At 35.8% G+C, this 14,131-nt stretch overlaps 1 protein-coding gene across 1 annotated transcript; it reads right to left on the reverse strand.

The window, feature by feature from the left end:
• Positions 1–8,380: 8,380 nt before the first annotated feature.
• LOC107791255 (nucleobase-ascorbate transporter 7-like) lies at positions 8,381–13,076 on the reverse strand. Its single transcript, XM_016613281.2, has 14 exons — positions 12,358–13,076; positions 12,025–12,122; positions 11,689–11,865; positions 11,497–11,597; positions 11,270–11,345; positions 11,125–11,184; positions 10,789–10,973; positions 10,494–10,590; positions 10,252–10,338; positions 9,929–9,987; positions 9,728–9,819; positions 9,561–9,638; positions 9,325–9,485; positions 8,381–8,910 (listed from the first exon to the last, which is right to left on the reverse strand). The coding sequence occupies exons 1-14, from the start codon at positions 12,467–12,469 to the stop codon at positions 8,692–8,694; spliced, it is 1,602 nt and encodes a 533-aa protein (XP_016468767.1). The 5' UTR covers positions 12,470–13,076; the 3' UTR covers positions 8,381–8,691.
• Between the last annotated feature and the right edge of the window lie 1,055 nt (positions 13,077–14,131).

Consider the following 14,131-nt stretch of genomic DNA (forward strand, 5'->3'; position numbering starts at 1 on the left):
TTGGTCTGCGAAAACAAAGTCCGGGTAAGGTAATTATTTGGTTTAAACAACACCTTCCTATGCTATTCTCAGCCACAATTCGTATCCATTGGTTCGCAAGTGAATTTGAGATTTTAAATTAGCGAGTCAGAGTGTCGCTACAATCAATATTCTGTTGAGGAGCTATAGCTATGGAGGAACTGAAGATTCTAGAAGATGAGAAAGGAAGAAGAAGAAGTATGAAATGAAGCTATGTATTATTCTTACAGAAGGAAATGAAAATAAAGCGTGAAAATACAACTGTTTAGTCTCATCCTATTTATACACAATTAACTAACTTCTAAAAACTACAACTAACTCTAATATATTCTAACTAATTACATTTTGTATAAATAGCTGGGACCTACACTACTTAACACTCCCCCTCAAGATGAGAGATAAAATATATCTTTCATGCCCAACTTGCCTAAGAGATATTCATGTTGTGGCTTGCATAGTCCCTTAGTTAACAGGTTAGCTAGTTGTTCTAATGTTCTGATGTGTTGGGTATGAATTAAGCCTTGTACGATCTTCTCTTTCACAAAATGACAATCAATATCAATGTGTTTGGTTCTTACATGAAAGATGAGATGAGCAGCAATTTGTATAGCAGCTTTACTATCACAATGAAGTTGTATAGGCTGCTCTATGTCTGTTCCCAATTCTTTGAAGAGTCATGTTAACTATACCACCTCTGCTACAGTAGAAGCCATGCTCCAGAATTCAGTTTCGGCAGAGATTTTAGACACAGTTCCTTGTTTCTTGGACATCCAAGAAATCAGTGCTTCACCAAACTTTACTGCATACCCACTCAGTGATCTCCTAGTCTTCACACAAGCACCCCAATCAGAGTCACAAGATGCAACTAACTGCTTGCATGTTTTTGCAGGCATGAACAGTCCAAGGCCAAGTGCAGTCTTGATAAATCTCACTACTCTTAAGGCAGCTTCCATATGAGACAGCTTAGGTGCATGCATGTATTGGCTGAGTACTTGACCCACAAAGGCAATGTAGGCCATATCATGGTCAAGTACAACAGCCTGCCAAGTAGCCTCTAATAACTGCCTTTTTCTTCAAGTTCCTTATCCTCAGTAGTATTGTCATTTGGTACTTCTTTGTCAAACTCAATGGATGTGAGCGTATGGTTGAATTCAAGAGGTGTAGTTGCTGTCTTTCCTCCTGCTAGACCAAGCTCTGACACAAGCTCAAGGGCATACTTCCTTTGACACATTACTATGCCTTGAGATCTAGAGAACTCAATGCCAAGAAAGTATTTGAGTTACCAAGGTCTTTCATCTTAAACCTCTCTTGCAACCTTTTCCTGACCTGTTTGATTAGTGTCATATAACTTCCAGTTACCTGGAGATCATCCACATAAACTAGAATGACAACCAAGTCTGAGGCTATTTTCTGTGTAAAGAGTGAGTATCATAGTGAGATTGAACAAAGCCCATATCAACCAAAGCTTCAGTTAATTTCATATTCCATTGTCTAGGAGTCCATTTCAAACCATACAAAGACTTATGAAGTTTGCATACCTGCTGACACTCCCCCTCACTTGAAAAGCTATCAAGAACATGAATGTAAACTTCCTCTAGGAGATCTCCTTGAAAAAAAGTATTATGGACATCCATATGAAACACATACCAACCAAAAGCAACAGCTAAGGCAACTATAGCTCTGATAGTGACCATTTTAGCCACTGGAGAAAACGTTTCTGTATAATCCAAACCTTTCTGTTGACTGTAACCTTTGGCTACTAGTCTTGATTTGTACCTTTCCAATTCAACAGAGGATTTGTACTTGACTTTAAAGACCCATTTACAGCCTATAGAAAACTTCCCAAGAGGCAAAGGAATAATGGACCAAGTTTTGTTTTCTTCAAGAGCAGTAATCTTAGCCTTCATAGCCTCAATCCATTTGAGGTCTTGACTAGCTTCAGCAAAGGACTTAGGCTCCACAATGGCTGAGAAAGCAGTCAAAGAAGATCTGCAACTAGGTGACAGTTTATCATATGCCATATGATTGATCATAGGATAGGAACAGACCGATTTCTTTGATGGAACTACATAGTCAGTTAGCCACACAGGTGGTTTAGTTAATCTTGAAGACTTCCTGAGTGGTACAGAAAGAGCAGAGGATTCACAAGTTGTGGTAGGAGAAGGCACTGGTGAGGGCAAAGGAAAGAGAGATGCAGAACTGGGAGCAACAACAACAGCATCAACATTGTTGAGAATAGGAGATCATGCCGGTGAGGAAGTATCATTAGGAACTGTCACACCCCTTTTTTTTACCCCTCCAAAAGATATGTACAAAATGTACCGTGTTATGGACTGTGGGTTAAAGAGTTTTTCCATTTGAAGTTACAAATTTGAAATAGGGATTATTTTATTTACAGAGTCGCCACTTGGAATTGATTTTTGTCGGTGTTCCCAGTCACCTTTTATTTGAATCCCTATTCAAAGGAAGGTTTGACTCTATTATTATTGGTCTGCGAAAACAAAGTCCGAGTAAGAAATTATGTTGACAGAGGAGAAGGTGTAAGGCATTCCCCGAGTTTCGTGGTTCTAGCACGGTCACTTTATTCACTACATTTGGCTTGAATTAAACTTGGATAAACTGTGATTTATTTGATTTTAATGCTTTTCTTATGTCCGCTTTTATTTATTTAAAAAAAAATAAAGAAAAGATTTGAATAATAATCTACAACTTAACTAATGAGAGAAAATTATTGTTATGAGTACTAATTTAAAAGATGAGATTAATGAGAGAAAATTATTAATTGACATTGCTTAAAACTAGTAAGATGTGGGCTTGTCTTGATATTGAATGAGGCAGCCCACTATTGGGTTGATGGAGTCAAATGGGCTCATGTCCAAGACAAAATCCAAAAGCTCATATGCTTTTGGACTTTAAATCTGCAGATATGACCTTTTAAAGTTATGTTACAGATTTGGCCCTATCTTTCTATTTGCAATCCGTAGCCAACTATTTACAAAAATAATTTTACAGATTATCTTTCTAATCTATAACTTAACTACCTTACTAAGTAAGTATTTTAAGATATAAAAAAAAAGATTATTGGGACTCTAAAAATATAATAATAATAATAATAATAATAATAATAAAAAAAAAAAACCTAGCTTGGTGACAACAAAGGGACAAACATAGCTACACGGGTTTAAATTTTAATATATATGCTCCTTTCAGACAATCAAATGCCCAGTGGAATTATATCTAATGCTTTGAAAAAAATAAGAATGCAAATAATTAAAGATGCTTAACACAATTTAATTAACTAACATATCGTTATAACATAATCAAATATTCAAGAGCATATAAAAATGAATTACAATAGAAGGATGAAGCTACTAATATTTTTCAGCATTATTATCTTTCATTCCAACTCGATTTTATGAGTTTACATGGTCCGAAAATTACCTGAACAACAGAAAGAAGAATAAATACAGCAGAGTCAGCTCTTTCCAAAATCAACAGCAAAACAATTAAACGGGCAGCACTAACAGCAAAAGACAGCGACAACCGGCAGATTCAAACCCAAGAAAATAAACTAGAAATACCCCAGCAAAATAATACAATTATGTAACTCCAAAAAAATCTTTCAAGACTACTCTATTTTCCTTAAACAAAATTTTCACTTAAGAATCAACTCACAAAAGCTGCTAAGAGATATTATAGCTACTGATTTTTTTTTCTCTTTTTTGTGTGTAGAGCTCCCTCCAGTCAGATGGAGTGTCCTCCTTTTTATATCAAAACAACCAGCTATTTCAAAAAATAAAAAAACAATCTTTTTGACAGATTTTTCTACAAAATCTGCTCTTAAATTCAAAAATCAAGACTTTCTGGTTCAAATCTTGTCAAGTATTTCAAACAAAATCTTCTCTCCACTATTTAAAGACAAACTTTTTATTCATACACTATCCAAAAGTCTACATTTTCTTACCAAACAATTTGACTTTTGAGTGTTGTACTCAAAGAGTCTTGAAGCAGAAAATAAACAACCAAACAAGTACCATATACTCTTAGGTATTCTTCACTACCTCACTTTTATTAATATAAAACTATTTTACTACTTCAACAAGTGCAAAAACAGAAATTTTAACATTTCAAACTTCAAAAACTAATGCTAAAATAATTAATAATAGACAAAATAAAATTTTAAAAATAAAAATAAAATAAAATCAACCACAAAAAAGGATAGGATTTTTACCATTTTACAATTCAAGTGGCCGAAAAAATGGTGGTATGCCAAAAGAGGGCGTTCGGGAAGGCCGCCGGAATTTGGCCGGATTTTGGTTGCCGGATTTTTAGGGTGAAATTGGCATCAATAGCTAGGTCTTGAAGAGCTCTATCCATTGATGTAGGTATTGTGGGGTGGTAGTGGTCGGAGCTTCAAGAATTTGGGCAAAAAAGTGGCGGTTAAAACTTCCATGATCTAAGATTCAAGGAGTTTGAGGGGGTTTTGAAGGATTTGGTGTGGAGATATGGAAAGAGGAGGTGTTGGAGATTACATGGTGAAAATTTGAGATGGTTTGGACGTGGTCCGCCGCCGGTGAGCGATTTCCGACAGTGGTGGAGGGGCGGCGGTTATGGAGAAAGAGAGAGAGAAAAGATAGAGAAGAGAGAGGGAGGAGAAAATAATTACGGGAGAATTGGGGGCAAAATTTCAGTATTTCTAAGTCTTAAATACCTAGTTGGAAGATTGATTGTGGACTATTGGATGAGGGAGGGATGAATGGATGAGATTGAATCTTGTCACTTAACCAAAACGACATAGTTTCAAGACAAAACTACGTCGTTTTAAGCTCTTCTTGGCAGCCCCCTTTTGGACCGAATTTGGGCTCTTTGGGCTCACATTTTGGGCCAATTTTGGCACAATTTTAATTAAATTACACTAGCCCAATCCCTACCCCATTTATCAAACCGTTACTCAATTTTTAAAACCTATACATACATAAATAAGAACAAACACACATACATACATACATACATACATACATATACATATACATATATATATATACATACATACATACATATACATATATATATATATATATATATACATACATACATACATATATATATATATACTAGGCAAAAATTAGGCATTTACAGGAACAAATGCTGACTGAGTAGGCTATTCCACAAGCTCCAGTATAGGAAACAAAGGTGATGCACCTGATGACATATGCTTGAATGGGAACACTTCTTCCTTGAAGACAGTGTCCCTGCTAACAAAAAACCTTTTGGAGCATAAATCATAGAGAATGTAACCCTTTTGTGAAGAAGAGTAGCCCATGTGCACAGCAGGAATTGCTCTGGGACAGAATTTGTCACCTTTTCTCACTTGAGTAGCACAACACAAGCTTCTAAAGACCCTCAAATGTTATAAGGAAGGGCTCATTTGGAAGAGATTGTCAAAAGGGGATTTGCCTTGTAGCACAATAGTAGGCAATCTATTTAAGAGGTAGACTGCAGTAGAGGCACACTCCCCAGAACCTGAGAGGCAAGTGAGCTTGGAATCTGAGAGCTCTGGCCATATCCAAGATTGACCTGTGTTTTCTTTCAACAGTTCCATTCTGTTGAGGAGTATATATACAGGAGGTTTGATGCACAATCCCCTGTTTCTTTAATAAGGTTTGTAATTGATCATTGAAAAATTCTATACCATTTTCTGTTCTTAAGCATTTAAGCTTGCTATCAAACTGTGTATATATTAGTTCTACAAAGTTTTTCAATACTTCATTAGTATCTGACTTGGAATGCAGTAAGAAAAGCCAAGTATATTTTGAGTAGTCATCTACTAGGGTTAAAATATACCTTTTTCCATCATGAGTAGGTACTCTATAAGGTCCCCAAATATCACCATGAACCATATCAAAAATAGATTTAGAGTAAGAGGAGCTAACAGGAAATGGTAGTCTTGATTGTTTGGCAACATGACACGCAGTACAGTGATGTTGTTTAAAATGCATATCATGCAAATATTTCACAGACCTCAAAACCTTTAAAGGAGAATGACCTAACCTCTTATGCCATAAGGAGAATACAGGACATGACTTATTCTCTGTTAGGTTATTACCTTTATTGATGTCATCTGATATGGTATTTACAGTTGAAGTAGAAAGAGATACTAGTGAAGAGGAAGCTTGTTGATTGAGCACTTGTCTGTCATCTACCTTGAGGATATACAAACCAAGCGCTTCCTTACCAATCCCCAAAACCTTTCCACTTGAGAGTTCCTGAAAGACACAGAAGTCAGGGTAAATTGCTACAAGATACCTCAGTTCCTTTGTGAGTTTTGATACTGAGAGGAGGTTGTACTTAAACTCTAGAATGTGAAAGATATTCTGAACCTTCTTGTTCTTGAAGAATGAACAAATACCTACATGAGTGATAGGCATATATTCTCCAGTTGGTAAATGAACCTTACTCCTAGCATTATCAAGTATTTCATCATAAGTCTCTAGCAAATTCAAACTGTGAACCATATGGTTTGTGGAACATGTGTCTATTATCCAGTTATTATGAACTAGATTAGTCATAAAAGCATGTGCAGTACCTGTTGGCCCTGCAGCAACACCATTGGCCACAGATTCAACCTCCATGTCCTTGTTCAACAGGTGCATGATTTGCTGGTACTGTTCCTGAGTGAAGAAATGAGCTGGAGATGGAGTAGTTGTCACCTGTTGTCCCTGTACTTGTGGCTCTGAACAACTAGAATTAATAGCACTATTGGCTTGAGCATGTGGAGCTCCACCTCTTCTCTTGTTCTTGAAATCAGATGGATAACCATGAAACTTGAAGCAATTTTCCCTGGTATGACCTTTGTATTTGCAATAATCACACCAGACTGTAGATTTACCAGCTGTGTTTCTAGGTTTATAACTTCCATTTGAGTTATTTGAACTGACATTAGATTGTCCTCCACCATTGTAACCTCCAGTATACATCTTGTTACTCATCATTGCAACTTCATTGCTTTCATCATATGCACCTTTTCCACTAATCCTCTAGCTCTCGACATTTACGATCATGACATAGGCCTGATTCAGATTTGGTAGGGGTCGGGTTATAAGCACTTGATTCCTAGCATTCTCAAAGGATTCATTCAAACCAGTGAGGAATTGATATAGCTTCTGTATCTGGTAATGTTCTATGTGTTTCCTAGATTCAGCACAACCACGTGAAGGTGATGGTGTTAGTGTTTCATGCTCATCCCAGAGTTCTCTCAGTTTAGTATAGTATATTGAGACAGAGGATATGCCTTGAGTCAGTGTGGCAATTTCCTTGTGCAAATAACAAGCCCTAGATGCATTATCCTTATCAAATCTCTCCTTGAGATCCTCCCAAACAGTGTGTGCATCAGAGGCATAGATCACAAAACTGATCAAACTAGGTGAAACTGTGTTAATTATCCAAGCAAGCACAATAGCATTGCATCTGTCCCACAATTCATACAAACTAGCACCATATCTAGACTTTCTACAAGTGCCTAGAACAAAACCTAATTTATTTTTATCATGCAAAACAATTTTCATAGATCTACTCCAAATTGAATAATTTTCTGAACCTTGAAGCTGAACAGAAGTAAGTACAGAACCTTGAGTGTTAGAACGATAAATGTAAAGAGAATGATTGTGATCAACAAGCTCTGTAGTTGGCGCAGAGATTGAAGTCGCAAATGGAGAATCATCAGTTTCTTCATTAATCGCCATTGTAGCAGAGACACAAAGCTTTCAGACTGTTAATTTCTCACAAAATTGAGCTCGATCTGACCGTGATTCAACCAGATAATTGAGAATTCCCAAACCCTAGAACGAGTGAGAAGTCTTCTGTGTTGAAAAAATAGCTCGATCGATCGATGAGATTGAGAAACTAGAAATGAATTGAATTACTCCAGTTCTATCACAGCAGAGCTTCAGTGAGACGAGCACCGGGCTCTGATACCATGTTGAGAAGCTCTAGCTATGTAGGAACTGAAGGTTCTAGAAGATGAGAAAGAAAAAGAAGAAGTCTGAAATGAAGCTCTGTATTATTCTTACGGAAGGAAATGAAAATGTTATTAATTTACCCATAAAGGAATTGAAATGGACCAAAAAGAAAAAAAAGAGAAGTGGTGATCGTTGAGCATCATTATTCCAAACTTAGAGGGCCAAACGAGAAGTCCAAATAAATACCATAATAAGCCCATTTTCTTAATCACAAACATAACCAACATCCTAGATCCATATTTTTGTTAACTTAACTCTACTTAATCCACTCATTGCTAATTCCAAACAAAACAAAAGGAATGTACAATGTTGCAAGGAAATGAATAGATTAGGGACCAAATCTTGTAGAAAATGATCTGCTCATAAAAGGGTGCAAAATGCAAAGAACTAGTTGTAACAAAATGACGCTTTTTTGTGGACTTTTTAATTGATTAAATCAATATACTTATATCAAGATCCAGCTACATTACCTCTCTAACAAACAACATTAGGAGTGGATTTGTTGAGTAAACAAGTCACTCATCTAGACTGATGCTTAATTTTTCCCGAGTTACAGAAAATTCAGGGCAGCAGAAATTGTTTGGTTAATATATTCATACCCACAATGAGCTATTGGGGGACTATAAAGTTCGGATTATCTATCTATCCCCTTCAATCATACAGAGGGAAAAAACTTGTTGAGATTGAAGGGCAATGAGTAAAACTCTTCACTTCTTGTATCTGTCTTGAATGACTTGAACTTATCCCACCATGGCATGCCCCTATCCTTCCGTGTTGCGGCGTCTTTTTTATGCAGTGATACATCTAGGAATAATGCCAATAAACCAGCAACAAATGGTTCCGACGAGAAGGGCACATTGATCATGTCATTGAACTGGTAAAAAGAACAAAATGCAACAACTCATTTAGGCCATTACTAAAAGAAATATCTTAATTTCAACCCCCCTTATGCTTTGAGACCATTCATACCCTTATTATAAGCAAATTGTCTTATATTTGTCTTTGATACTAACGTAGCTCCAGTATAGCAAAATACTTGGGAAATAGTTTAAATTTATCCCTCTACTTTTGACTTTGGTGGTCTAAAAGTTATCCTCCGATATAGTTCAGTTGCCATGTTGGAGAGAAAGCAATTTGCTAACGACAAGGATATGAATGGCCCTAGGCCCTAGCTTATAAGGGGTGTTAAGATTATAATATTTGGTATCGTGGAGGGGTATTTTGACCCTTTTCGTATAAGTAATATTGATGTAGTAATATGGGAAAGGGGGTTAGAGGGATTACTTACCCATCGAGCTCTAGTATGAACAGGACCATATCCATTTATTGCTGTATATTCATTGAAGTACTGTGGAATAGATAAGCCCATGAAAACTGAGAATCCTAGAATGAACTTTGTTCTAAAGCTGTTTAAATTGCAGAACTGGAGAAAACTGAGACCAGCTGAACCTGCAAACACATTAAGGGCAAACATTATAATTGTCCTAGGAATATACCAACACAATATTAATTGATAATACATACCAACATAGGCAAAGAAGAGACAATACAATGCTGCAACTATTGGTGCAGGGATTGAGGCAAAGACAGCTCCGAATTTCCCTGGTTCAACACAAGTTTAACCATCAAATATTTGTCGTATTTCAAAGAATTAATCTGAGCTAAATAATTACATGCAGCAAAGAACTAACCAAGAATTGAGAAGAAGATCATGAAACCAGCAGATATCTGAATCACTCTCCTGCTCCCAACACGGGTTAATGCGAGTAAGCCAGCATTTTCTCTATAGAACAGAAAGGAAATATTAACATTCTTTGGTATGAGTGATAAGGACATTGCTCGCACACTAATGAAAAAATTTCATCTTTGGTGGAACTTAACAAGAGTCTTACGGAGATACAGATGAGCCATTTCCGGTTCCAAATATTCCTGAGAACAATATGCCCACACCCTTAAAGAAAACAAAGAAAACTAATCTTAGAACCATAGGTAATTAACACCTTGAATGATAGGGAAATTGGGATACATTCTTTCAGCAGAGGAAATATTGGGTTCCATTGTACTGATTTTGCTTGCAGAAAATAACATATGTATATAAGATGATATTTGAACTTTAAGCTATAAGAGGATATAGTAAAAGATTGATTCTTTTTATTACTATCAGGTCACAATCTTTAATGTAAGAATCTCCACATTGGTAATTTAGCGGATTTACCTGCCAACCGACACCACGGCTAAGGACAGAAGGAGGTATAGGAGTTGCACTGGCATACCTTGACACGGCAAAGAAGGTACCAGTAGACTGTTGACAGCCAAAACACGACAGAAACTTGTATTAGTTAGCCATGTTTTCAAGTAGCGAATAAGTTAACTTCAACTACACAGAAGAGAAGGAAACTCCATCAAAATCAGATAGGACCATAACCTTATGAGCAACTTGTTTTGGGATTGACTAACCTCGACAAGAGCAACAAGTGAAGCCGCCATCATTGCAAATGCTTCTCCAGCATCAAATGTGGGAGCTCCCCATTGAAATGGATATGGAACTCTAATCCTGTCCAAGATATACGAGTAGAATATTTAGCATACAGTTCATAGTTAACGACATACCTCTTTTCACCACTGCGTACATAACATGTTTTTACACTTTGTGAGGCATATCCAACAATTATATGTCTTTGCCAACTTCAGTCTAGACTTTATTTTGATAAATTTGGGCAGTTCCGAATTCAAGAGAATGAACTACCCTTACCATGGAGATCCACTGATAATTCCCGCACGATCAGTTCTACAGCTAAGTTGAGTCTTCATTGGTGAATTTTTGTAAGTTCCAGCGACAGTGAGAATGTGAGCATAGACCCATACAATCACGACAGAGAATATAACAGCAAACCGATCAAAGACATGCCTATCCCCTTTCATCATATGGGGTATGTACTGCATACACAAGCAGAAATATTTGTTAACATGTTGGTTGAACTTGTAAAAGTCAGATTCAGAGCATTTTTTTTTCCTAAGTCCATAAATTGAACTAGAAAAGATATAATAGGAAACAACAAGCATCTAGGAAAGTTGTGACTAAATCCACCTGTGAAAAGATTAAGAGAACGATAAGCTGTGGCAATCCAATTTCCACACATTTTGCCACCTAAATGCAAAAAAAAAATCAGTTACCACAATGGACATGCTTATCATTTCAGGCAGAAGCTAATTTTTTACAGATAAAAGATTACCAGAGGAAAGCCAAATTCGTATAATCCAAATCCTGATAGAGCTACCAATGGAATTGTGGAGAGTGGACTGATGAACCTGAGATTTGAAATGGGAAATAGGGCTAACTAGTTAACCTTCAGTCAAGAATTATTTATCATAATCAGAATTTTTAATTCTTTTTGTCAGTCAACTACTTTACTTACAAGTTATTATGATGATGATATCTTTAGCTGATCATTTAACTTACCTTGTCACATTCCGCCATAGGCCACTAAAGCCAATAACAATCTGAAGAGTTGAAGCTACAATCATAGCACCTTGAATCCCTCGCATTATCTTCTCAAATTTCTGTTTATAAGTAAAAGAAAAGGTCAACTACTTTATCATATCAACATCAGAAAGAATGCAGCAAACTGAAAACAGACTCTAAACCGTTCACCTCCTGAGGGGTCAAAACATCACTATATCGACCAGCCAAGACAATCGAAAGTGTTGTTGGCACAAAAGTATAAGAGCCTCCGATAACAGCAGGTAGTCTTGTACCAAACAAAGTCTGAGTTAGTGTATTCAAACCAGCAACAAAGAGCAATGTTTGAATCACCTTTGCTTTCTCTTCCTGACCAGTAAAAAAAACATGGATCCTAATTAGATAGCCCATAATAAACTACAACCATAATATTTTGAACCCAAGTTGAGAACTAATAAAAGCCACAAGTCCCTAGAAAGAAACTATAACAAGAACTAGAATGTGATGGCAATTCTCAATAATTCTTACTTTTCCACCCCCCATTTGGGGAACCAGAGTTGAAGGAATGAGTACAGTTGTGCCAAGCATAACAATGTAATGTTGGAAACCAAGTAATATGGCCTCAGCTGCAACAAGAAATTCAACACATCTTTTTCAATTGTGGTTATCAACATGTCCACTTAATCAAACAAAAATGAATTAAACACACAACAAAAGAAGTAAAAAACCCAAAAACAAAAATAGGACATCATTTTAAGACAAAATCAGTTTTTGGCAAAACAGTGTAGTAATAATACTCAATAAAATATGCATGAAAACACAGAGTGATAAGTGTTTGAAAGAAAGTTGGGAGAAACTGACGCCAAGGAGGAGGACTGGTGATGCAGTAAGAAACATTAGGAAGCTGATCTTTCACAGGATGTGGTATATTCTCATCTTGTTTTGGTGGTGGTGCTGCTCCACCTCCTGCCATTCCTCTGCTTCTTCTTCTCCTTCTTCTTCTTCTTTACTTCACTCACTTAGCTCTCTGAACCTTAAACAAAGTCCCTTCACACAATGCCGCACAAAACTCAAATCCCACAGAACCCAATATATCACAATCCCCAAAAACCCACACTGATCATATTCAAGAATCTACTAAGAAAATGTGGTTTCTTTGAATGCAGCAGTACTATAATCTTGTAAAGATTTGAGCTTTTTATGTTTTACTGAAGAAGCAAGAAAGAGAAGTGCAGCCCAAGTTGATATTATACTACACAGCCTAAAATGCTAAACACCCTCTTGAAGAAAACTGAAAAAATATAAAAATAAAGTAAAATGTGAAGATGGCTTATGCTATGCAAACAAGAAAGAAAGAAAAGGACAGACAGAGAAAAAGAAACCAAAGTAGTCTCTGCAACACTTCCAAGAGAGAATCTTTTTTTTTTTTCAAACTTCAAAATAATTTAAATTGATTGTTGTGAACATTTGGGGTAATGCAGAGTCTTAAACCATTCCTTTTTTCTTCTCACACGTTAAAGATAAAGTTAAAAAGCATCTCTCCATAGCAAACTCTATTGTCCTAGCTACTGTACCAGAATATTAATCTTGAACAAGCATTTTTCTATTTTTTCCCATATACATTTCAAATTTGAAGTGTAATAAAAATAAAAAAGGAAGTTGCTTTTGGATTATTTATAACATTACAGTAATACCCTTTATGATAAAGAGTTATTATTGTAAGTGAAAATTTCCCTGAGAAGTAAGGAATGAAAATGACAAAAGAGGAGCCAAAGTTTTATTCTACCTAGGCAGTTTTCTTTTCTTTTCTTTTTTTTTTTTTTTTTTGGTAAAGACAACAGAGAAGCTGCAGAAAAAATGTGAAGGGTCAAACAGTAGAACTGATTAGGGAGGCAGATTTTCAAGGTCTGATTAGTTTTTTTCTTTTTTCTTCTGATATGTCAAAAAACAAAAAACAAAAAAATGTGTACAGAAAAGCTAATTCTGGTAACTTTTCTGTTGTCTCTGACTTGTAGTTTTGTTCAGGAGGTTTGCATGACTATTTGGAAATAAGCTGTATGTTTGTGTTTTGCATTACCCTCCTTTTGCTGCATGGCCACCATAATCCAGACGACCAACTTTCTCATTGTGAAAAAATGGACATATTTCGGACAGTTTGTCAATAAAAGAATTTTTTTTTACTGAAAATGTGTTTGTACATGAAATTTTATAAGTTTTTGAAAAAAAACCGGAAATGAGATTTTTCAAAAATAAAAAAATGGCTTTTACCACATTTTCAAAATCCTCAAAAAATCTTTTTTCCCCACTCACAAATACTGCAATATTTTTTCAAGTAAAATGCATATCCAAACACAATTTCAAGTTTCAAATATCTTTTTCAACTTAACTCCAAATACCGTTTTTTTTTTCAAAATTTACAATTTTTATGTCCAAAGGCCTGCTTCATCTTCTATATATAATTAATTATATATACAGATATTCATCTTGTGTTCCAAGTAGAAAAGCTTGTAATGTTGGTCTACCCAAAAAAAAATCCTGGTCTAATCCAGTGTATGCAAAATTTTTTGTAAATGGTGTCAATATTTAAAAAAATAAATAAATGAATAAATTAATGTAACGGCAAGTGGTGTCATTT

The sequence above is a fragment of the Nicotiana tabacum genome, chromosome 20 (assembly GCF_000715075.1).
Source record: "Nicotiana tabacum cultivar K326 chromosome 20, ASM71507v2, whole genome shotgun sequence".
NCBI classification, from domain to species: domain Eukaryota; kingdom Viridiplantae; phylum Streptophyta; class Magnoliopsida; order Solanales; family Solanaceae; genus Nicotiana; species Nicotiana tabacum.